The sequence below is a fragment of the Medicago sativa genome, chromosome 8 (assembly GCF_051527215.1).
Source record: "Medicago sativa cultivar Bolivia chromosome 8, Bolivia_mono, whole genome shotgun sequence".
In the NCBI taxonomy this organism is placed as follows: domain Eukaryota; kingdom Viridiplantae; phylum Streptophyta; class Magnoliopsida; order Fabales; family Fabaceae; genus Medicago; species Medicago sativa.
In genome coordinates, this window is record NC_140756.1 from 83,601,734 (window position 1) to 83,622,837 (window position 21,104).

The 21,104-nt window shown below is 31.9% G+C and overlaps 5 protein-coding genes across 6 annotated transcripts; 1 reads left to right on the forward strand and 4 right to left on the reverse strand.

Annotated features, from left to right (window-relative positions):
- Positions 1-1,139: 1,139 nt before the first annotated feature.
- On the reverse strand, positions 1,140-3,332 carry LOC146902363 (F-box/kelch-repeat protein At3g06240-like). The gene is made up of 2 exons (XM_085732770.1): positions 2,826-3,332; positions 1,140-1,276 (listed from the first exon to the last, which is right to left on the reverse strand). Exon 1 carries the CDS (start codon positions 3,237-3,239, stop codon positions 2,853-2,855), a length of 387 nt encoding a protein of 128 aa, XP_085588896.1. The 5' UTR covers positions 3,240-3,332; the 3' UTR covers positions 1,140-1,276; positions 2,826-2,852.
- A 103-nt stretch (positions 3,333-3,435) lies between these two features.
- LOC146902364 (F-box/kelch-repeat protein At3g23880-like) lies at positions 3,436-4,077 on the reverse strand. The gene has a single exon (XM_085737131.1). It carries the CDS (start codon positions 4,075-4,077, stop codon positions 3,436-3,438), a length of 642 nt encoding a protein of 213 aa, XP_085593257.1.
- A 2,858-nt stretch (positions 4,078-6,935) lies between these two features.
- On the forward strand, positions 6,936-9,354 carry CRR6 (chlororespiratory reduction 6). 2 transcript variants are annotated; one of them, XM_085734556.1, is made up of 5 exons: positions 6,936-7,147; positions 7,810-7,941; positions 8,049-8,257; positions 8,533-8,735; positions 8,863-9,354. In XM_085734556.1, the coding sequence occupies exons 1-5, from the start codon at positions 6,964-6,966 to the stop codon at positions 8,867-8,869; spliced, it is 735 nt and encodes a 244-aa protein (XP_085590682.1). In that variant the 5' UTR covers positions 6,936-6,963; the 3' UTR covers positions 8,870-9,354. The 2 variants fall into 2 exon arrangements, with proteins under 2 accessions (XP_085590682.1, XP_085590683.1); XM_085734557.1 differs by lacking the exon at positions 8,863-9,354 and having other exon boundaries at positions 8,533-8,838.
- Positions 9,355-10,229: 875 nt separating this feature from the next.
- On the reverse strand, positions 10,230-11,504 carry LOC146902366 (uncharacterized). The gene is made up of 3 exons (XM_085737132.1): positions 11,355-11,504; positions 11,110-11,199; positions 10,230-10,499 (listed from the first exon to the last, which is right to left on the reverse strand). Exons 1-3 carry the CDS (start codon positions 11,502-11,504, stop codon positions 10,230-10,232), a joined length of 510 nt encoding a protein of 169 aa, XP_085593258.1.
- A 569-nt stretch (positions 11,505-12,073) lies between these two features.
- Positions 12,074-12,502, reverse strand: LOC146902367 (secreted RxLR effector protein 78-like). Its single transcript, XM_085737133.1, has one exon. The coding sequence runs from the start codon at positions 12,500-12,502 to the stop codon at positions 12,074-12,076; it is 429 nt and encodes a 142-aa protein (XP_085593259.1).
- Positions 12,503-21,104: the final 8,602 nt, after the last annotated feature.

The following is a 21,104-nucleotide window of genomic DNA, read 5'->3' on the forward strand; positions in this document are numbered from 1 at the left end:
TATATGCGGGGGCCGGGGTTCGAACCCCGGACACCCCACTTATTCACCTTATAAGGTGAATTCTAGCCACTAGGCTACTCCGACCAAAAAAAAAAGTAACACAAATAAATCGTCCTCCATTTTTGAAACGATAGTGTTGATTCTTTCATTTTCTTTCTTCCAAGCCACTAGGCTACCTGACCAAAAAAAAAAGTAACACAAATAAATCGTCCTCCATTTTTGAAACGATAGTGTTGATTCTTTCATTTTCTTTCTTCCAAACAATAAGTTCCCTTCCATTTCCATTTATTTCTTTATCTTTTTTTTATTTGTATTTCAAATTAATACATATTCAATCTAAAATTGATATTTTAATCCAAATTACTGACAGAAGGCATACTATGATGGGAAAACTATCAACACCAATATCAATGGTACTCAAGAGAAATGGAATCATTTGGTTCAAAATTACCGTCAACTCCCACTAGTTATGCGAACTAATAGTAAAAGACTCGTCTATGGAGTGACCAAGGAGAGTTGTTAAAAGGTTTAGTTTATGTCGTTTTAGGGGCACAACAATTCAAAGAAATTAAAGGCACGTGATAGAAACCCGTTCATAGAATTTATAGGGAAGATGCAAGCAAAAGCTACAACACTTTTCTCAGAACTTCAAATGCCATTTGTAGAAGTGTGTTTATCTCACTAAAAGTGTTAACTTGAGGGTAAGGGTGTGCTTTTTCAAAATTTGAAAGGGTGTATGTGTTGTTTAGTGAAACCTCAAGGGAGGTGAATACAATTTTCCCCATTTATTAAAGAATGAAACTTATGACATTTCTTAAAAAAACAAATGAAGGAATACAATTTGAGATCAAATAAAAATTGTGAGGACTAACAAAGCAGCGCGGCACCTTTGCAAAAGAGTGAGCAACATGATATGTCTATAGCATACCAAACCGAATAGTTTGAATACAAAATAAGATCTTTGCACTTTTGTAAAACGATGCCGATTTGGTATGATAAAAGTTGTTGCAGTGACAACCATCTACACTTGTGAATCCCTACCAAATTGCCACCACCAAAACAGTCATGATCCCTAAAAATTGCTCGATCAACATTAAACCGAAATAGGAAAATCAATGTCACAAATGGATGAACACTAATTCTAAGGCTTTTGAGTAGACAACACAATAAAAGACTGCTAAAATTTGCTTTAGTAATGTGTAAGACCACAATGACAAGATGTCTGAAGGTCTTCAATCTCGTACTCAGTCAAGTTGCTATAGGACTGTGCGATTCTCTGCAATCAAAAAGGCTTTAAATTAAGGTGTGACAGAAGTCTGCGGGAAAAAATGCAACTTAAATAATCAAAGTGAAAATCAACTATGCCAATAATAGAGTATTTGTAAAACCCATAAAACAAAGAAATGGTAATGAATACTGAAATCATTTTTCATAAACAAGTAAAATATATAAAATAAAAACCAGCCAAAGTACAAGAAGTGCGACAATAAAGAAGAAAAATTATGAAATGTTGATGCCAAATAGACACAACCAACCAAATCTGCAAAAGTAGCAATTAAACCTTATGCAGACATCCAACTAAACAACGAAAAAGAGCAACAAAAAAAAGTAATCATCAACCTATATATGAATTCAGAAAATGGCTAAACAGAAACATATATAAAAAGCACTGAATTATGACTTTAAAATACATATCAACACAGAAAATACACCAAACACTTCAGCAGAAGTAATGAAAACAAGTTAACTTCCCTGCTTCAAGCATATTAATGGAGAAATTACAACCATTGAAAACACATCAACTTTCCTATTTGAAGATGAGTGTGAGCAGGAAAATATATATTATGAATCTTCCACATGTTAAAAAAATAAATTTCTTATCTTTAACTGTATTAATTTCGGAATAAAGCAAAGGAAGAGGAATATTTATGTTGGTGAAAGCATGTAATCTCATCTTTATGAAACCATAAAACTTACGAAAAGCATATTTTCAGAAAAATCTAGTGCAACGACTCTCGAACAGGTTCCAGATTTTGCAGTTATTTGGGAAATTAATAAAAGACATTTGATGACATCTCCACATATCAACGACAAAATAAATGAACTTCTTATCTTTTGTTGCATTAATTTTAGAACCAAAGGAAGAGGAAAACATGTGGGTGAATGCATGTGATCTCAACTTTATGAAACCATAACACTTACGAAGCATATTTTTAGAAAACTCTAGAGCAATGACTCTAGAACAGATTCCAGATTTGGCAGTCATTTGGGGAAATTAAAACAACTAGCACAGTTAACATTAATAACACGAGCACCTTCAACAAATTTGGCAATTTTGATTAACATGCACAAACTCATAAAATAAATTATATTTTTAAGCAAAAAATAGAGTGCACAAGCATCAAATGGTAGAAAAGGCATCCCAACTAGGTTGGTACCCCCAGACCACCACCTATCATGTGCAACACCTAAATATATTAATATAAATACAATGAAAAAAGAGCTTGGGGGACACTACGCCAAAACCCAAGGAAACAAAGTAGCGAACCCTTAGCAAGCTGCGTCGTTAGAAACCTTACCATAAAATAGATTACAATATAAAACAATTTCTAGCAGTGACCACAACATACATTAGCACTCAATCCAGTTACACATGCATAAATAACAGTGAATCACACAAACAAAGCTATATAGACCTTTCAAACAAACATAATACAAATAGTTGACTAATAAATATAAATCAAGACCTTATTCATTGTTGCAGCTCAATAGTTCATAATACAATATAAGTATCAAGAAAATGGTTCAGGAGAATATTTCAATACCTCAATCTTCTTGTTTGTGTCATCTTCTTAGGCTTGCACATTGCCATCAGGGAGAGAAAGTAGAGATTCTGTATACATGGTCACTTGGAATCCAGTTTCAAGTTGATCGAACCAATATGATTCATGCTCCAGAAGCTGTCCTTCGTCATTATACTTCAACAATCCATTTTTGCCATTTGTTGCAACAATATCACCACTTTTTGTAGAGCATATTGGTTTAAAGTACAGAGAGGGAGTGCCATCAATAGGAAGAACAAGAGCTTTAGTCCAAGACGAATGCACTTTGTATTCTTTCATCACCCATATTTCAACTCCACGATTACCATAATCCATGGCCCATAGACTAAGAAATTCTCCAAATACCCACAAATCACAATTTTCAATTTTATGGCCAAAACCATCTAGAAAAGGCATCTCTAAAAGTTTCCTTTCCGTTAAATCAAATGCAAGAATAACTTTCTTCAATAAATCATAATTAAAAGCCAACCAATGAATAACCCCATTAAAAAGTGACCCTACTTTGGGTTCATCATGGGTTCCATGTAAGGAAGCGAGTACCCTCTACCTCTAGTTCTTTCCAAGTATTATCTCTTAATGAGAAAAAGTCCAATCATGAATAACAACAATTAACTAAGGTTGGATCATAGGACACTGAAACCACCAAGTAATCATCTTTTAACTGATCATACCCAAAACCATATAGATAAAAGCAATCATATGCATCTACAACAGCTACAACATCTACATTTAATTCACGAGGAGACAAAGGTATTTGTTTATGAACTCGGGTGGATGGATTCCATAGGTAGAAGCTTGAATTATGATCATGCAAAAATATAAAGCCTCTACAGGAACTTACAATTTCAATAAGACCATCAGATAAGAGATTTATAAAACTAGGGTTGGGTCTTTCAATAACAGTAGTATGGTGAATAGATACTTCAAAATCGAAAGATAGTGTGTCACTGAGTGAATTTGTTATGAACACAATTTTACTAGTGTGTGTTGAGGCGGTTATTTGAAAATGCGAATTTGCAAAGTGAGGATCATTAGAGATAAGAGAAAACCAAGGCTTACAAACGCATTTAAAACGAATAAGAGACTTCACGGCCAACCTCAGCAGAATTTGAACTATCAATTCAAGAGGCAGATAAGGTTGTGGATTCGTCTTCTTCTTCTTCATGCGCCTTTTTCCAATTTTACGAGTGTGTGTCGTCTCCTCCATGTGTCTTTTTCCTCTGCTACTATTCATCTTCGTTTTGGTACCCTTAAAAAATTTAAGGAGCAAAGAAATGGAGGGAGGAATCACAATGCGAGGAGAAAACAAGATATTGTCAAATGTGGGGAATGTCACATGTATTGGGCTATTGGCAAATAAAATTGTAACAAACAAGTCAATTCAATGTATTTAATTGTCACAATTGCATTGAAGTGTAATTATTTTACTAAACATCTTTATCTTTTTGTTGGATCTATCTTTATTAACCGGGTCAAAGAATTTCTTTTAATTATAATGATTTTTTTGTTATCTTTTTTAAAAGTTTACTTTTTTTAGTTGAATTATTTATTTTGAAAACTTATCTTTTTTCATTTAATATTTTTGAAAAAGAATTGTTGACTTTGAAAAACAATTCTTTAAGGATTTTTTAAATTTATATTTATCTTGTTTGACTTTGTTCTTTAATTTTATTTGAATTTGAAAAAGGTATTTTTGAAATATTATCTTTCGAAAATAGAAAATATTTGTCAAAGAAAGTTATCTTTTTAATTTTTTTATCTATACTATATATAAAGAAAATAGGGGATTTTGGATTGCCTTTTTTGTTATTCCAATATTACCCAAAAAGACAAGAATTTTTGTTATATTTGTTATATTATTGTTCTTATTGAAAAAGATAAATATGGTTTTTGAGTTTTTACATTTGAAAGCCACAAATATATATACTTAAATTTTAATATATATCAAAAAATTTATATGAAATTTCATTTGTAATAATTACACTCAAATTTTTTATAAAACAACATTGATAATTTACGGACGTTAGGGTAATAAAAAGATGGACACGTGAGAGTCCGTCTTTACGCCGATATTTATAAAGTTTTAATAAAATACCCTTTTTTTATCCTATCAAATTTTTTATCTTATTAAGAAATAAACTTTTTAAAAGATTACCTTTTTTAGTTATAACCATTTTTTAATTGAATATTATCTTTTGAAAATAGGAAAATATATATTAAAGAAAATTATCTTTTTAATTTTTTAGGTTATAAAGTTTTTAATGAAATAACCTTTTTTTTATTATATCAAATTTTCATCTTATGAAGAATTAAACTTTTTAAAAGATTACCTTTTTTTAGTTATATCCATTTTTATGGAGTTTGAATATTGTTTCATTTTATCCATGAGATGCCACCTCATTGGTAGCTTGAGTTGTAACCTCAATGTGCAGAAATACGGTATCCATTTGTTTGTTTTTTTATTGTGTTTAATTATTTATTTTATTACATCTTCTTGTTATCTATTTTTAACATTAGTCATACACTTTATTTTATAGATAAATCTTAAGTTGAAAGATATGTTATAATGTATGTATAAATCAATATAAAATTTGTTTAAGTGTGTCAGGTTAATAGAAAGAGCTTGATTTTGTAATATCAAGGGATAAGAATGTTCAAATCTAACATGAGACAATCATTAAATAATCATTAGTGTCATCTTTACTGATAACTAGCCAAAAGATAAATTCTATTTAATAATTTATATATTCAAACAAATTAGTTGTTTTTTTTTTTTGAAGAGAAACAAATTAGTTGTTAACATTTGTGTGTGTGTATATATATTTTTTTGGTACAAATTTGTGTGTGTATATAAAATACACTTTTTTGTTTCTTCCACCACATCATATCATATAGTAAAAATTAACATTTGTATTGTCATTTTGACGGAAAGGATTACTTTGGATCAGTTTGCTTAATTAAGGGGCCAATTTAAATAAAAAATAAAAGTTATGAAGCAAAGTTAAACCTCAAAATTAAGTTAAAGTTTGCTTAATTAGGGGGCCAATTTAAATAAAAAATAAAAGTTATGAAGCAAAGTTAAACCTCAAAAATTAAGTTAAAGGATAAAAAAAGATGTTTAAATCTTTTTTATTTGTCTTTTCAAACAAAAAATTAACAACTAACATGTTTTCTATAACAAAAAAAATTACACTCCAACTAGTTATTAGGCTTAATTACAAGTTTGTATGGTTTTTCATAGAGTCTCTCCACTTGAGTAATATTACTCGAGATATTTCGGAGATGATATTCGAACCTTGTTTCGATACGTTGTGGAAGTCTAGTCTAATCACTTCCACTATATCCATTTTTTTATGGTGACTTAATTACACTTTTAGTCTCTATGGTTTAAGCTAGGCGAGATTTTGGTCACTCAATATTTCTATGAATGATGTTAGTCCATCTTTTAAAAAAAATTAATGAAATACAACCCTATGATAAATGATATTGTTTTATATGCACCGATGGTGTAAAAATTACACAATTTGTCTTTTAACATAAATTCAGATAACACATTTGTCACTTTTCTCATTTTAATCTTTTATATTAAATGGTTAATTAAGTAAATGGTCCTTATAAATATTCGTAATTATGTTTAGTGCCTACAAAATAAAATCACACTTTTTAGTCTCTGTGACATTTTCCTTTAGCATTTTAGGGACCTAAAATGCTGGCGTAAATTTTTTACGGGGACTAAAAATGTTGATGGAAAATTTTACGAGGACTAAAAATGCCGACGAAATTTTTTACGGGGACTTAAATTCATTATCCTTTTTTATCAAAACAAAAATAAAAAACTCAAAAAAAATTATCAAAAACTCATAAACAAACTCAAATTTAAAACCCAGATTTAAACTAAGAGATGAATTGTATAATTTTGTCTTAATTTTATTTCACCGAAGTCCTTAATATATTTATTACCCAAAAAATTTATTCAAAAAATATATTACCCTAAAAAAAAAAATCACGGAAGCGAAAGTATTCGTGATAGATAACATAAGGTGTGAGACATTCGTAGATAGATAAAGCAATGAAACTGTATTAACCGTTTCTGGCAGCTGAAAAGTGTAGAAACAAATTAATGGCTACTACCCTTAGATTCAAACCATTGCTTCCACTTTCATCTCCTTTGCCAAAACAAACCACTTCCCCTCTAACTTCATGCTTTTCCCTTCCAATTTCTCGTCATCAACGTGGAAATGTTGCAGTCTCTGTTGCCTTCAACCCACAAGGAAACTTCGATGTCTCTTTATTTGATGATGATGGTAATATCACTTATGTTAGTACACCTTTTTTTATATCATTTGTCATCATATACATATGTTACTATATTAGACATTGTCATGCTATATAATTATAACGAATTGATGAGTAATACTATAGTGTTAGATATGTTGGTCTTGGTGTATTTTGAATTTTATTCCTGTATTTGGATGAATGTTTGCCCAACATACCTTATGACTTAATACCAATTTGAAGACTTCTATCTAAATGTGGGTTTTTTAGCCTGGACTTGGTGGTATCCAGTGGAGTGGAGTACTTTAATTCAGCCTATAGGTAGCCATTTTTGTGGCACGATTCCCAATGAAATCCGTAATTGTTAGGACTGAAGCTCGTGAAGAGAGTCTAACTCAAAAGATTAGTTCATTATGTGGGAGAACATCATAACTTTAGTACTACATTGATCACTTTTATCTTCTCATTGTGAGACTTCTAACCTTTATTGTAAAAGTTAGTACATGTTTTTCAACTTTTAATCAAAATCCACTTTTAACACTTTGAGTCAAACCTAAGTTATCTCAGTAGTAAAACATGTGTAGTTATTAAAATCACATTCGATAGAGAGTCACAATCAATTTGACAATGATAATTCTCTCTGCATTTAAATGGAACTTATTAATTATTATACTAAACAATGGTTTTGCAGATGAGTCTAAAGTTTCACCTCCTATGCCTCCAACTGAAGGCCGATTCGAAGTTGTAATTGATAATGATGCTATTAGTCGCCTTGACTTAACCCCTTTTCAAGCTGCAACTGGCATGAAAAATCCCTTATCTGGTACGCAAATCATTGCAACTTCAAAATTGTCTTAATTGCTTTAATTTTGGATATTAACTTTCACAATAAATGAACTTAGATGCTTCCTGGTGTTATCATTACTACAGTTGAACCACAAGAATTTCTTGAGCGCTCAATTGGATTTACCATCAACTATACACGACAAGATCCTCGCGATCCTCGAGAATTATCAGAGTATCCTGATATTAGACTATGGTTTGTTAGACTTGATGCTGCTTATCCATGGTTGCCAGTTTTATTGGATTGGAGAGCTGGAGAGCTAGCTCGGTATGCTGCTATGTTAGTTCCGCATCAGGTAATACAATAAATGCATGTTTGTGTATGAGTAGTACTATGGTTTTAAATTACGGTTGTGGTTATGGTGCGAACTTTGATATTGCAGCAAAATGCGCTTGATACAATACAACCACAATTGCGATTGTGATAACGTTGCTAAGACCTCTAAAATCTTTGTATTAGGGCCGCAATTGCGATTGCGGACCACAATTCAGAACTCAGTAGTACTTTATATAGGAAATAAGAGGGCGCATCTGATACTAACTAACTTGATACTTGTATGTTCTGTTGCAGATGAATATGAAAATGGGAGTTGTTTTTAATCCAGAGGCATTGGAACTGTTTGTTATGAATAAAGTTTTTATTGTATATTCATGGTTGAAGCATCACAACATTCCCAAACCTGAATTAAAGGCAAATAATATGGCAAGAATGCTTGGTTTTGGAATTGGAAGTGAACTATACGACTTAGTTGAGAATCATCCACTTGATCTAGAGTAAATACCTAAATTGATTCCTGAAATTGTAGGACTATCAAATTAGTCCCTTACATTATTGATATTTCAAAATGATCTCTTAAATTGCAAGATTTTAATCAAATTTGTCCCTTGTTCGTATTTGTAGGGACTAGAATGATATTAAGTTGGCAATATCATGGAATAATTGAATAATGTCATGATACATTTTGCGATCCATAGATCGTTTTGGAATATAGATAATATATGAGGGACTATTTTGATACAACCCTACAACTTCAAGGACAAAACTTGGATGCTTACTCTCCGATCTATCATAGAAGGGTATCTGTAAAGAGTAGCCAGCTTGACACATTAGTACCCTAATATATGATCCAATGTATGTCGAAGTGTATCAGGATATTAAGAGCAACTAGATTTGTAAAGAAGCAATGAGATTAGCAGAACACAAGGGGGTCATTAAGAACGGAGGCGAATTATTGAGTTTTTGAAACTTGATGAAAGTAATATGCTAAGGATTTCTTTATTGGTCATAGTTGCCTACTGTATGCAATGTTCATGTACATTTATCAGTATTGCTGTTTCTTTAGTACAATTCTTTTCACTCATGAATATAAATTTGGAATTGAAAACAAATAAAGAGGAATTTTGAAATACTCAGTCACCCTTTTGGAAGTATATGCATTGTGTATGCAATGAATTGAAATCATTCTGATATGGTGAAGCCTTCCTTTGTTGCAGACACCAACTACATGTCAGTTATTTTATGCATATTTTCTGCTTTTATAAAACTCTTGAACATTAGTTTTAGTCCCATTATATTCAAATTTTGATATTAGTTATTGATTAACTTTTTAACTAGTTTTAGTCTTTTTTATAATTTTCAACATTTTTTTCATCTACTTCCACTTTCACCTCACCAACCAACATCATCACAGAACATCGTTGGAACCACTATTACCGATTAAGAATGGAAGTTGAAGTGTGCGTTTGGTTCCGCGGCGATAAAAATTGATTTTGAATGAATTGATTCTGATCAAAAGTGAGTTGGGTGAAATTAATTTGTGTTTGGATACATTAATATGAAAGTGATTCTTATCAATGTATGTTGTTTGGTTAGTTTGAATCAAAATTGATTTTAAATGTATAATTACCAAAATGGGCGTCATTATAATTATAAGTATTTATAATTAGATTTCATTTCAATTTTATACAATTATTCAAGTTTAATTTGTATCATTAAATTTCATAATTTATAATTGTAAAAAAACCTCCGTTTTCAGGTATTATAAAAGCCAAATAATTTTAAATGATGTTTTTCTCTCAATCTTTTTTTTTTTTTTTTTTGAGAGAAATAAAGTTATAGCATTTCATTCATCGAATGTGTTCAATACAATATGGTATTTCTACCACCAATTGGGAACTAGTGACAACAAGGCCGCCTTTGCTAAGGTATGGGCAACCTCGTTTGCTTGTCTCCGCACAAACTCGACACATGAGTTTACATAAAATTCGCTACAGCAGAGATTTACAATGTTCAATAATATTCCCAAATTCGGTGACACCGCAATTTTGGGAATTGAAACCATCAACCACTCTCTTAGCATCCAACTCAAAATCTACAGGCCCTAGATTTAAATTATGCACCCAATCTAATGCGGACAAAAGTCCTAACGCTTCACCAATATGCACCTCACAAATAGGACTAAAGCATTCTTGTTTAGCTAGCACAAAAGTGCCATTTTCATCCCCGATACACATTCCTATCCCAACCATGTTTGAAGCCTGCGAAAAGGATGCATCAATATTACACTTAAAACGACCTGGACTCGGTTTCACCCATTTGGAAATACGCTCGATTGTTGGTGGGTAGATGAAACTCCTCGAATTAATTTTGCTGAATTCCGGTCTTGTATCAATGCCTTTGCACGATCAAAAACCAAAGCTCGCGTGTCCGTCACTTCGTTCCATATTTTGTTATTACGTTGTTTCCAAATGCTCCATAAAATACAACAAAATACAGCTGCATCTTCTCTTGTTAATACTGTAGGGAACTAAAAATAACGCCTCTTACATCTTGATTTTGGTGAAGAAAGCGGCGACGAAGGAAATATGTTCCATCTATTCCAAATATGCATCTTGTTAGAGCAACCGAAACAACAAGTGCAAACTATCTTCTTCACTCGAATTGCATAAGGCGCAGCTAGCTATGCAATTAACACCTTTATCTCGAAGCCTCGCATCGCGTGGGAAGACAATTCCCGCAAATACGCCAAACTAAATTTTTTATTTTCGGTGGCACGTTGAGTTTCCATATTAAATCCCATGCACCTTGCATTTTAAAGTGTGAAGTGTCCGGCGGCTCGTTCATACATAAACGATAAGCACTCCGAACCGAATATTCTCCATTGTTTTCCTTTTTCCAAACCAAGCGATCCTCGCGCACCGAAGGATACAAAGGTGTGTTGACAACATGCTCCACCACCTGCCGATTGAAAACCGAACACGAGAAAGGGCAGATTCCAAGATTTACGGTTCGGCAATAGTACAGCCCGAGACACGAAGGTTGGCTAGAGTGGACGCCACATCCTCGAGAGGATAAAGAGTAACATTATCCTTCATCCAATAGTTGTTCCAAACCGGAATAGATGTGCCATCACCAATTTTCCACCTGCTTCCGGCTTTGAGAATGAACTTAGCATTGCATAAACTCCTCCAAACGGAACTTGGGTTGTGCCCTATACTTGCTTCCGTAAAATTGCACCTCGGAAAATATCTTGCTTTATACATTTTTGCAAGAGTGTGTCGGGATTAGTCAAAATTCTCCAACCTTGCTTTCCTAACATTGCAAGATTAAATGTTCCTAGACTTTTAAAACTCATACCGCCATCATTTTTATGCATTGCTAGTTTATCCCAAGACATCCAATGTATTCCTCGCTTGTTCGAACCGTAATGACCCCACCAAAAAGAATTCATCATCTTTTCAATTTCATCACATAAAGATGATGGGAGTGTGAATAAACTCATAAAATAGGTTGGGATGGATTGCGAACGGATTTAATCAAAACCTCTCTTCCCGCCTTCGATAGACACTTACTACTCCATGAGTTTATTTTCTTCCAGATTCGGTCTTTAATGAAATTGAAGGTTGCTTTCTTACTCCTTCCTATCATAGACGGAAGTCCTAAATATTTACTGTACCCGAACCGCTGCACTCCTAGAATATTGGCAATGTTATTATGGTCACTCGTGGAAACATTGCGGCTTGCAAAATATCTCGGACTTTTGAAGATTGATAGCTTGTCCCGATGCCTTCTCATAAACGGAAAGAATATCCCGCATTTTCAATGCTTCGAGTCAGGTTGCACGAAAGAATAAGAAGCAATCATCCGCAAAGAGGAGATGTGAAATGATCGGTGCATTATTACAAATCTTTACTCCATTGATATCACCTCTAAATTCTCGCTTTCCGAATGAGAGCGGACAGCCCTTCGCACAAATTATAAATAGATATGGTGACAAAGGGTCACCTTGCCTCGAACCTCTTCCGGGAATAATGGGACCGGTGACATTACCATTGACAAGAACGGAATAATCAACGGTTTCCACACATATCATAATCCATTTGATCCATTGCCGAGAGAAACCCATCTTTATCATTACCTCCCTAAGATATTTCCACTCAATTCCGTCGTATGCCTTGCTTATATCCGGTTTCAAAGCCACTTCTCCAATCTTTCCTTTGACTTTCGACTTCATATGATGTATGATTTCTATCGCAGCCATAGCATTATCCAAGATAGATCTCCCGGGACAAAAGCGGTGAGTAACGAAATGCATTTATCCAAGACATTCTTCAACCTGTTGGCTAGAACCTTTGCAACTATCTTGTAAATCACATTGCACAAAGCGATTGGTCTCCAATCTTTCATTGTTGATCGAGATTCCCCTTTCGGAATAAGGGCAATGTTTGTCGAATTTAAGGATGATGGGAAGGTCCCTAACGTCAACCAAATACAAGATTGATTAAATAGCTCTTCCCCACAAATTGGCCAAAACTTTTGAAAGAATCCCGGATTAAATCCATCGGGGCTGCACACTTATCGGGTTTCATCGAGAACACCGCAGTTTTAAACTCTTCGATGGCAAAAGGTGCGGTGAGTAAATTATTGTCCTCCAAGGTGATAGTTTCATGAATAGCTTCAATAACAAGAGCGGTGTCACCGAATTGCGGCATAAATAGATTATCAAAATAATTTTTTGCCACATCACGGAGCTTGGCTTCATCCGTAACTCGAATATTATCTTCATCAACTAAGGCCGTAATTACGGTTAACCTTTCTTCTTGAGGATGCCGCCGCATGAAAGAACTTGGTGTTAAGGTCTCCATCCCGCAACCAAGGTGTTTTAGCTCTTTGTCTCCGAGAAAGCATCTTCCTGAATTAACAATCTGTTCATACGGTTTCGCAAGTTGTTAAAACAATCGATGTTGTCATTGTCTACCTGAACACGCATCTCGCTCAAGTTGTTTACGGCAATCATCAATATCACGCTTTAGATGTTGAAAGTTATTCCTGCTCCAGCTAGTTAAATCCTCGGCACACAATTCAAGCTTTTCGGTAATTGGGAAATTGCCATACGATGACCACTTATTATTAACAAAGGTTTTGAATTCTGGATCCATCAACCAGGCATTTTCAAATTTCTCAATCTTCTTATATACTATCATTTAACAATATTTATGGTAGTAAAATCATCACAGTTATTATTGACTAAAAACTTCAATAATACCAGTCAAAATACAATGTTTGGCAGGATACACAAAAATCCTAATTACTAGCGTAATCAAAACAAAAACATGTCATGTGTACTCGTGACTGATTGATGAGAGGTTCCTTCGTGGCAAATAACAATGTTTTTCTTCATATTCATCTTAAGTTATGTTGCATTTGGACCATGGGTTTTTTTTAAGAACTTCCTTTAAACAAACACACGCACATGACAGTTTAGTATTAGGTGGCTAATAAAATGTTAAGTCACATCAAAAGAAAAAAAAATGTAAATTCTTAAGTGGTACTGTTTAGTTTGGTTGGATACATATACTTTGCGTAGACAAGACTCATTTAAAATTTAATTAAATTTTTAAATAAATTAATCTAAAAATATGACATGACATTAAATAATTGAATGATCCGAACATAATCAACCAAACATCATGGGAACGGGAACCAATTTACCAAGAAAAATGTTAAGTCGCATATGTCACATCATTTCCTTTCTTATCCCATTATTGCTTAATCTTTTGATCCAAAATTCCAAATTAAAAAGCCCTAGAATTAGAAAAATAAACACAGAAAGGAAATTTGAGAGTGACAATCTTCCCATTATTTCTCCTAAAAGCAATTTTTGCTTCTTATTCAAGCGCAATCATTGCATTAAACATATGTTTTCCAGGTAACAACATTAATCTTTACTCTTTAGTGATTCTTGTACATAGGGTTTGGGACAGTGATGGCCATGTGCCCATGCGACAAGGACAAGTTCATGTGACCCTATTAGAGGGGCCACAGCAAATTGGCATGGGACTGTGAGGGTGAGAAACATAGATCTTGATCAAGTATGGGGGCCAATACATAGTTTATAATTATATATTTATAGCTCTTTTTGGGCCTCATCTAAAATTAACCTAAAAAAGCTAGAATTGGACAATCATAGTGTATTTGAAGGGACAATCATATAAAGATGGTATTCCTTCCCTGACTTTACTTGCATATGTAGTACTTTCTCCGGTCACAATATAAAGAATTTGACTTTTTAGATTCGTTCAATTAATGATGTATGTGGTCCATAATATGAGCACATACATCATTAATTAATTGAATGAACCTAAAAAGTTAAATTTGCTTATATTTAGGACCGGAGGAAATATAAATTATGAAATTTAATGATACAAATTAAACTTGAATAATTGATATCTTGATTTGTTGTCCTGTTTACAAAATCACTGACCCTATTCTTGGTTGACTATAGCTTTTGAACTTTATACATGGATGTACATTGTAGGGTCTTTAAGCTCTTGCTGCCTCCTCTTTTTTTCTCTTTTCTCCCATATGGCTGCCTCTTTTATTGAATGTGGAAAGTTTTAGACATATTTGAATGAGTACATTTATTGAACACAATAATTAGAAATTTAAAATATATTGAAATAAATACAAAAATTTTGTTTGTTGAAATTTTCCTATTGTGATCTTAATTTTTTGAGAACATATTTGAATGAGTACATTTTTTGTTTGTTTGTTGAAGTTTTCCTAATGTGATCTTGATTTTTTTTTTAGGACATATTTGAATGAGTACTTCTATTCCCCTATTTTGTGTTAGTTTTACTTGCTAACAAAGAGATTATTGAAATATTAATTTTCTTATTGTACAAAATGCATCATCTTTATCTAGCATTTCTTCATTATAGTGGTTCATTTCAAGACTTTCAAATCTTCTTTTTTTTTTTTTTTGAGGGAAAGACATTCAAATCTTCTTATTAGTTATGCTCTTTAGAAAATAAAATATAAAATATTTTCTCAAAGTAAATTAGAATTATTTTTTCTGCTATTTTATTAGAAATTCATTTTATTTTATTTTTCAAAAAAAATCCGAAACTTTTTATTCCGTGATTCCGTCTTATAGAAAAAAGTGAAATGTTAACAAATGTCCTAAGAAGTTTAAAATAAAAATTTTATCTTAAAAATTGTGCATTCAGCACATTGAAACAACAAAAAAGTAAGATTCCGTTTTTTCTACTGTTTTGGGACCTTAATGTAGGTCATTTTATCATGTATTGCTTGGTTTTTAGTTGGTACTTATTTATTTTTCCTTTTTTTTGGAAGGATTAACCTTTTTTTTGTAGTGACGTGTGATTTTTACCTTTAATCCGGGTATTCCTTGTGCTTGGGTTAAAGTTTATCGATATACTATTCAACTAGACTTTTGACCCGTGCGACGAACGGGTCTTGTCGACTATAATAGAGACCAATGAATAATCTTTAACCCGTAAGATCATGGGTCGATCAATAAACACAAATTAGATTATTAGAGATACAATATTACAATCAAATTTGTTTTACAATATCCTTCAATGACACTTGAATCTTATTAAATTTTACATTTTAGTTTTGAAAAACTAATCAATTAAAAACTGTTATTTTATTTTATCACAATATATTATTGGAGCATTATTTTCTCATTTTTTTTAAAAAAAATTATAAAGAAAAAAGATAAAAAGAATACAATATTATATTGTTGTACGGGTCAATTTTATTTATTACTTTTATAGTTAAACATCAAAAATTGACTTGTAATAATTGTTTTAAATTTCTAATAACATGAAAAACAAAGTCACTTCAATTAATAGAATTTCTAGATTACACGTACAGCTCTAAAAAGAATAATTACACTTTGATATTTATTAAAAGTAATAATATATTTTTCCAATTAAATACATATCATATCTGCATATATCATAGAATTTAATAACATAAGAGATCTTATACAATGTATTAATTATTTTGAAGATGTGTGCTTGGTTGAAGAGTTGTGTATTTTCCAAGGGGTATAGCAATAGATGTAATTTAATGTAATTCATGGTTTCTAAGAATTTTTTTTGAATTTCAAATTGAAGAAGTGTTGGAAGGAAATACATAATTAGGGTTAACACTTAGCAATTAATGCGGATCATTTGGAGGGGATTTTCTAGGTTTAGTTGTTGCAAACCTAATAAGATTAAAGAGTAAGGGATTCAAATTGTCTGTGTAATTTACCACGGTTTAGTTTTTTTTTTTTAGAGAAACACTTGTTTAGGGTTTGCTATATATAGTCGAGTTTGCATGGAAATTAGGGTAGCCGAGTTTGCGTGGAAATTACGGTATTCTCGTTTGTAAACGTATTAAATAAGTGTACAACAACTTGTCAAAAAAAGTCTACATAAACAATAAATATATACAAACGATGACACAACGGGATATGAATGAAAAGCTCATCGGTGAGGAGAAATATTAAGGATTGCTTTGCATTTTAGAGGGAATTTGTTAGGTTAAATTGGTGCTAACCTAATACGGCAAATGAGCGGGAAAATATTAGGTTAAATTGCCAGACCTAACAAAATTAATAAATAAGGCTTAGTATTAAATAAGTGTACAAAATATTTCCTTCAAAAAAAAGTGTACAAAATATTGTCGAAAAAGGCAAGAGGATAGGAATAAAATTGATGCGATGCATTTTTTTAGGTGGAATTTGTTAGGTTAAATTACTCCTAACCTAATACGGCAAATGAGCGGGAAAATATTATGTTAAATTGCTGAGACCTAACAAAATTAATAAATAAGGATGAGCGGGAAAATATTAGGTTAAATTGCTTTCAGACCTAACAAAATTAATAAATAAGGATAACTTTCCTTGATTTTTTCTGTCAAAAAAAAAAAAACTTTCCTTGATTTTTTTGTATTGACATCATTTAAAAACTTAACTTTCATTTTCTTTTGCAGTCTATTTATTAAAACTTAAAAGCCTTACCCTCCCATGAAATCGTATGGATTTTTTTTGACACAATCGTATCCGTTTATAATGCGCGAAAATCATACAGTGGCATGGAACTTTAAATAGAAAATGCCACAGGCTAATGATGTTTGATGGTATTAATTTGACTTCTTAAATTTTAAACTCATATTTATTTAATATTGATTGGGTAGGTCAATTCACTCATAGGAAAGAGGAAACATATTTCAAAGCCAGACTCGTATATATATAGTTTATCCAAGAGACATGTAGATCGAATAATTAATTAACATCAAGATATCTGGAAAGTTAATAAAATATAAATTTTGTAATTAAATACTACTATATATATATATTTCCCACTCAATCGATAACTGAATTAGTATTAGTATATTTAATTAAGAAAACACACGACAGTAGAATTTGGTTAGGTTTTGTGGTTGGAAATCCAAAGGATCAAAAACATCACGAGAGCTGGATTGTTTGATTATAACAGGCACGCAATCAGAAATCGTGTATGAATATGAGTCTTTACATACATAACATAAAACAAATGACAGACAAAGATAGTTGGGTTACATCTTTCAATTGTTGAAAGCAATTCAAATTTTTGGTCTCAAAAGTGACACGCCAATGTCGGACTTATGTTTTCTAAAAGCATGCTCAAACATATATATAAAACAAATAGTATATATACTATCCCTTGATTTAATTTGAAGCTACTTCGTTTATCTTACGTGAAATTCAACTCACTCACCGATTGCACCAAAAGTTACAAAAGAAAATGATTGTGATGTCCATGCATTAAAAATAGAGTGAGTATATTATATAATGTTTTTTAAGTAGAGTGAATCACTATAATCGTAGACCGTATATAGTAGGAATATAAGATTAAATCGTCACTTGAGGTAACAAAGAGCCTTAACTCATAGTTATAGTTATTAAATATATGAGCAAAATCTATAGTTCAATCGTGATTTTATGAAGTGTGTGTGCTCAATGTTAAGTTTCACTTTCAATTAATACTGATTCGGTGCGGTACAGTGCTAAAACGCACGTAACAACAGTGATCATGGAGACACATATTCTGGAATCCAACAAAATTAAACTAAAGCACCCGCTAAAGAATCTCCTTATTATTTTAAATTATTATGTTCATTATTTTAATCCGTATTATATTATGTTGATTAACTTCATTTTTTTCATTGTTATGCTCGAGAGTTGAGTCCATGTTCAATTATATGGACATATGACTACAGCAGGTTACAAACTTTTTGTTTTGTGTTAGCAGTTGATAAATGTTGTCAATAATTCAAAAAAAGTTTGTATACCGACACATGTATAACCATTATTCTTATTAGAGTTTAATCTACATATACTAACAGGAAGTTTTGAGTTCGAATCTTAGTTCTAGAAATATAAGGGTGTTAAATCTTTTGAGGTAGCTTTGACTTTCATTACGGTACTAGCCGACTCAAATGATTAATCTCTACCGTTACGCGAAAAATGATATATGATTCATACCAACAAAAAGTTGACATATACTCTTTTAGAGGTGACAACCCCGAATATTTTAGTGTGTGCGATCGCACATAGTCTCATAATTTCGAATCAATCTCATTTTTTTTAGTTAAATATATTATATATGTAAGAAGCTTTAGAGGCCCTCTTCTCTAACCCTAGAGCTTAGTCACCCTTATTTTATTTTTATTTCTAATAATTTTTTCACTTTCCTCTACCGCTTTAATTTATTATTTCTTTTTATTTTTAATTCTTAACAAGGTCACTTGTTAGTATGACTTTTTCTGAAAATATTAAAAATATTATACGTCTCGCTTTTTCAATATCATACATCCATAATTTATATAATATTAATAACTCTAGTAAAAGATGTTATTCTAATTTGAAATTGCTTTTTTTACTATATTAATTTGAAATTGTTAAAATATTATTTGTGATTTATATTTTAAAAAATTGTTTAATATCATTATAATGACTTTTAAAGAACTAGGAATATCCCTAAAAAAGGAACTAGGAACATATTTCTTAGGAATCAAACTCCTATACTCTGGGATTTACGAGTGTGACACTCACACATATTGTATATATATCAACCATTTTGTACTAGACCCCTTGTTTTCTTATATGGACAAGGTCTAATGGTGAATTCTCGTATTTTTAATAAAATATAATAAACTGTTATTTTTATTGTACAACTTTTATTATTATACAATTTACTTTTTTACTAAAAAGGTAAAAATCGGCCTTTGGATCATTTGTCAAAGTTTCATAGGCACCCTGATCAATATACCATAAAAAAATGTTGGCTTAAATATGTAGTTAGTCATTCCGTTTGTCACATATATGTTTTTATAATAGATCTTGTAAGGTCGGTTTAAAAAAAAACAAGGCGGAAACTAAAAATTCGCCAATTTCCAAAGACAAACTGCATATTTAAGCCAAAAACGATTGATTATAGGACATGACACCAAAAATCTCTAGAAAATTTACACTTACAAAGAAAAATATCAAATTACAATTCATAGAAAATCCTTACTTTTCATCTTCAAATTGTAATCCCATACGCATATGTTCGAAATATATCCAATCCAATATCCATTAAAATTCCAACTAATATGAACCGTTAAAGTTATTTCATATTTCAAATCCACATAAAACAACGTAAAATATTTAAGTTAAAAAATGAAATTTAAAACTGAATTTGAAAACGAAAATGTTTTGTGCACTATGCACCTTATTGGGATGTATACAAGATAAAGAGAGAAAGAAAACAATGTAACAGATGTAATGAGTAAATAGTCGGTTTAGTCTCACAGGTACGTACCTCATTTTACATTACAAAGATCGGCGATTCGGGATTAAATACAAATTAGTCTCTAAATGTGCACTTTCGTTATCAATTTAGTCCCCGACATTAAAGAATTTTGTTAATTGATGAGGTGACAATGTTTTGTCTTTGACAAGGTGCATGAGGTGTTACGAGACTAAAGTGAAAGTAGAAAACTTTGATCCCGAACCAAAAATCAATATCTTCAAATTTAATATCAAATCCCCGAATCCCGAATATAATCCCTAAATTCCAAATTCTTAAATCTCGTCTAATTTTCTTCAAAATCAAATATTGCTTTAAACACCAAAATTGAATCACATGATGATGGGTGTTGATGCAAACTCGTCCCAACGAACCGTTGCTCATTCGTCAAGAACCGTGTCATCTTTCTCAATGACGTTGTCCCGAGTATATATAATAAACAAACGAAACGTTAAAATGGTCATTAAGGTCTCGAATGTGCATATTTACGATCGATTAGGTCCCCGACCTTAAACACTTACTGTTACTAAGGTCACTAACAGCAAACACTTACATGCACAAAGTGGTAGCATCACAGACACATAGAAATAATCAGTTCTATAAAAAGTACTTACATTTTGCATGATTTGCATTCTTCATCATTGCATATAGTTCACACATGTGTTTGTCATTTTTCAACCACTTTATATTTCTTCCATGGTATACTATGTAGTTTCTCACAACTTCATTGAATATGTCCAAAGTTTCAAATTTCATTCCTAACTCCAAGTGAATCGACAAACTTTGCATTTGAGTTAAACCGAGGAAAACTTATATTCCGTTTCCATCACCTTCATCATCGGTACCATAATAGGGCTCCTTAGTTCTTCGGAATGGTAATTGTCGTGGTCGCTAGGAAAATCATTCTCATCAACATTCTCTTCAACATTACACATGGTGTTGTCAAGGACCTTAGTGACGGTATGTGTTTATCGTCATTGTCTAACTGATAGTAAGTATGCACGGCGAGGA

What these genes read in the sequence shown, in the direction of transcription:
- LOC146902363 (XM_085732770.1), bottom strand. Translation starts at nt 3,239, where the DNA reads ATGCCTTTTCTAGATGGTTTTGGCCATAAAATTGAAAATTGTGATTTG.
- LOC146902364 (XM_085737131.1), bottom strand. Translation starts at nt 4,077, where the DNA reads ATGAATAGTAGCAGAGGAAAAAGACACATGGAGGAGACGACACACACT.
- CRR6 (XM_085734556.1), top strand. Translation starts at nt 6,964, where the DNA reads ATGGCTACTACCCTTAGATTCAAACCATTGCTTCCACTTTCATCTCCT. An exon ending in CTCTTTATTTGATGATGATG is followed by an intron (nt 7,148 to 7,809) that starts GTAATATCACTT and finishes ATGGTTTTGCAG; the next exon opens with ATGAGTCTAAAGTTTCACCT. An exon ending in CATGAAAAATCCCTTATCTG is followed by an intron (nt 7,942 to 8,048) that starts GTACGCAAATCA and finishes TCATTACTACAG; the next exon opens with TTGAACCACAAGAATTTCTT.
- LOC146902366 (XM_085737132.1), bottom strand. Translation starts at nt 11,504, where the DNA reads ATGTATAAAGCAAGATATTTTCCGAGGTGCAATTTTACGGAAGCAAGT. An exon ending in GTGATGGCACATCTATTCCG is followed by an intron (nt 11,200 to 11,354) that starts GTTTGGAACAAC and finishes TTCAATCGGCAG; the next exon opens with GTGGTGGAGCATGTTGTCAA. An exon ending in AAAACAATGGAGAATATTCG is followed by an intron (nt 10,500 to 11,109) that starts GTTCGGAGTGCT and finishes TCCTTTTCGCAG; the next exon opens with GCTTCAAACATGGTTGGGAT.
- LOC146902367 (XM_085737133.1), bottom strand. Translation starts at nt 12,502, where the DNA reads ATGGCTGCGATAGAAATCATACATCATATGAAGTCGAAAGTCAAAGGA.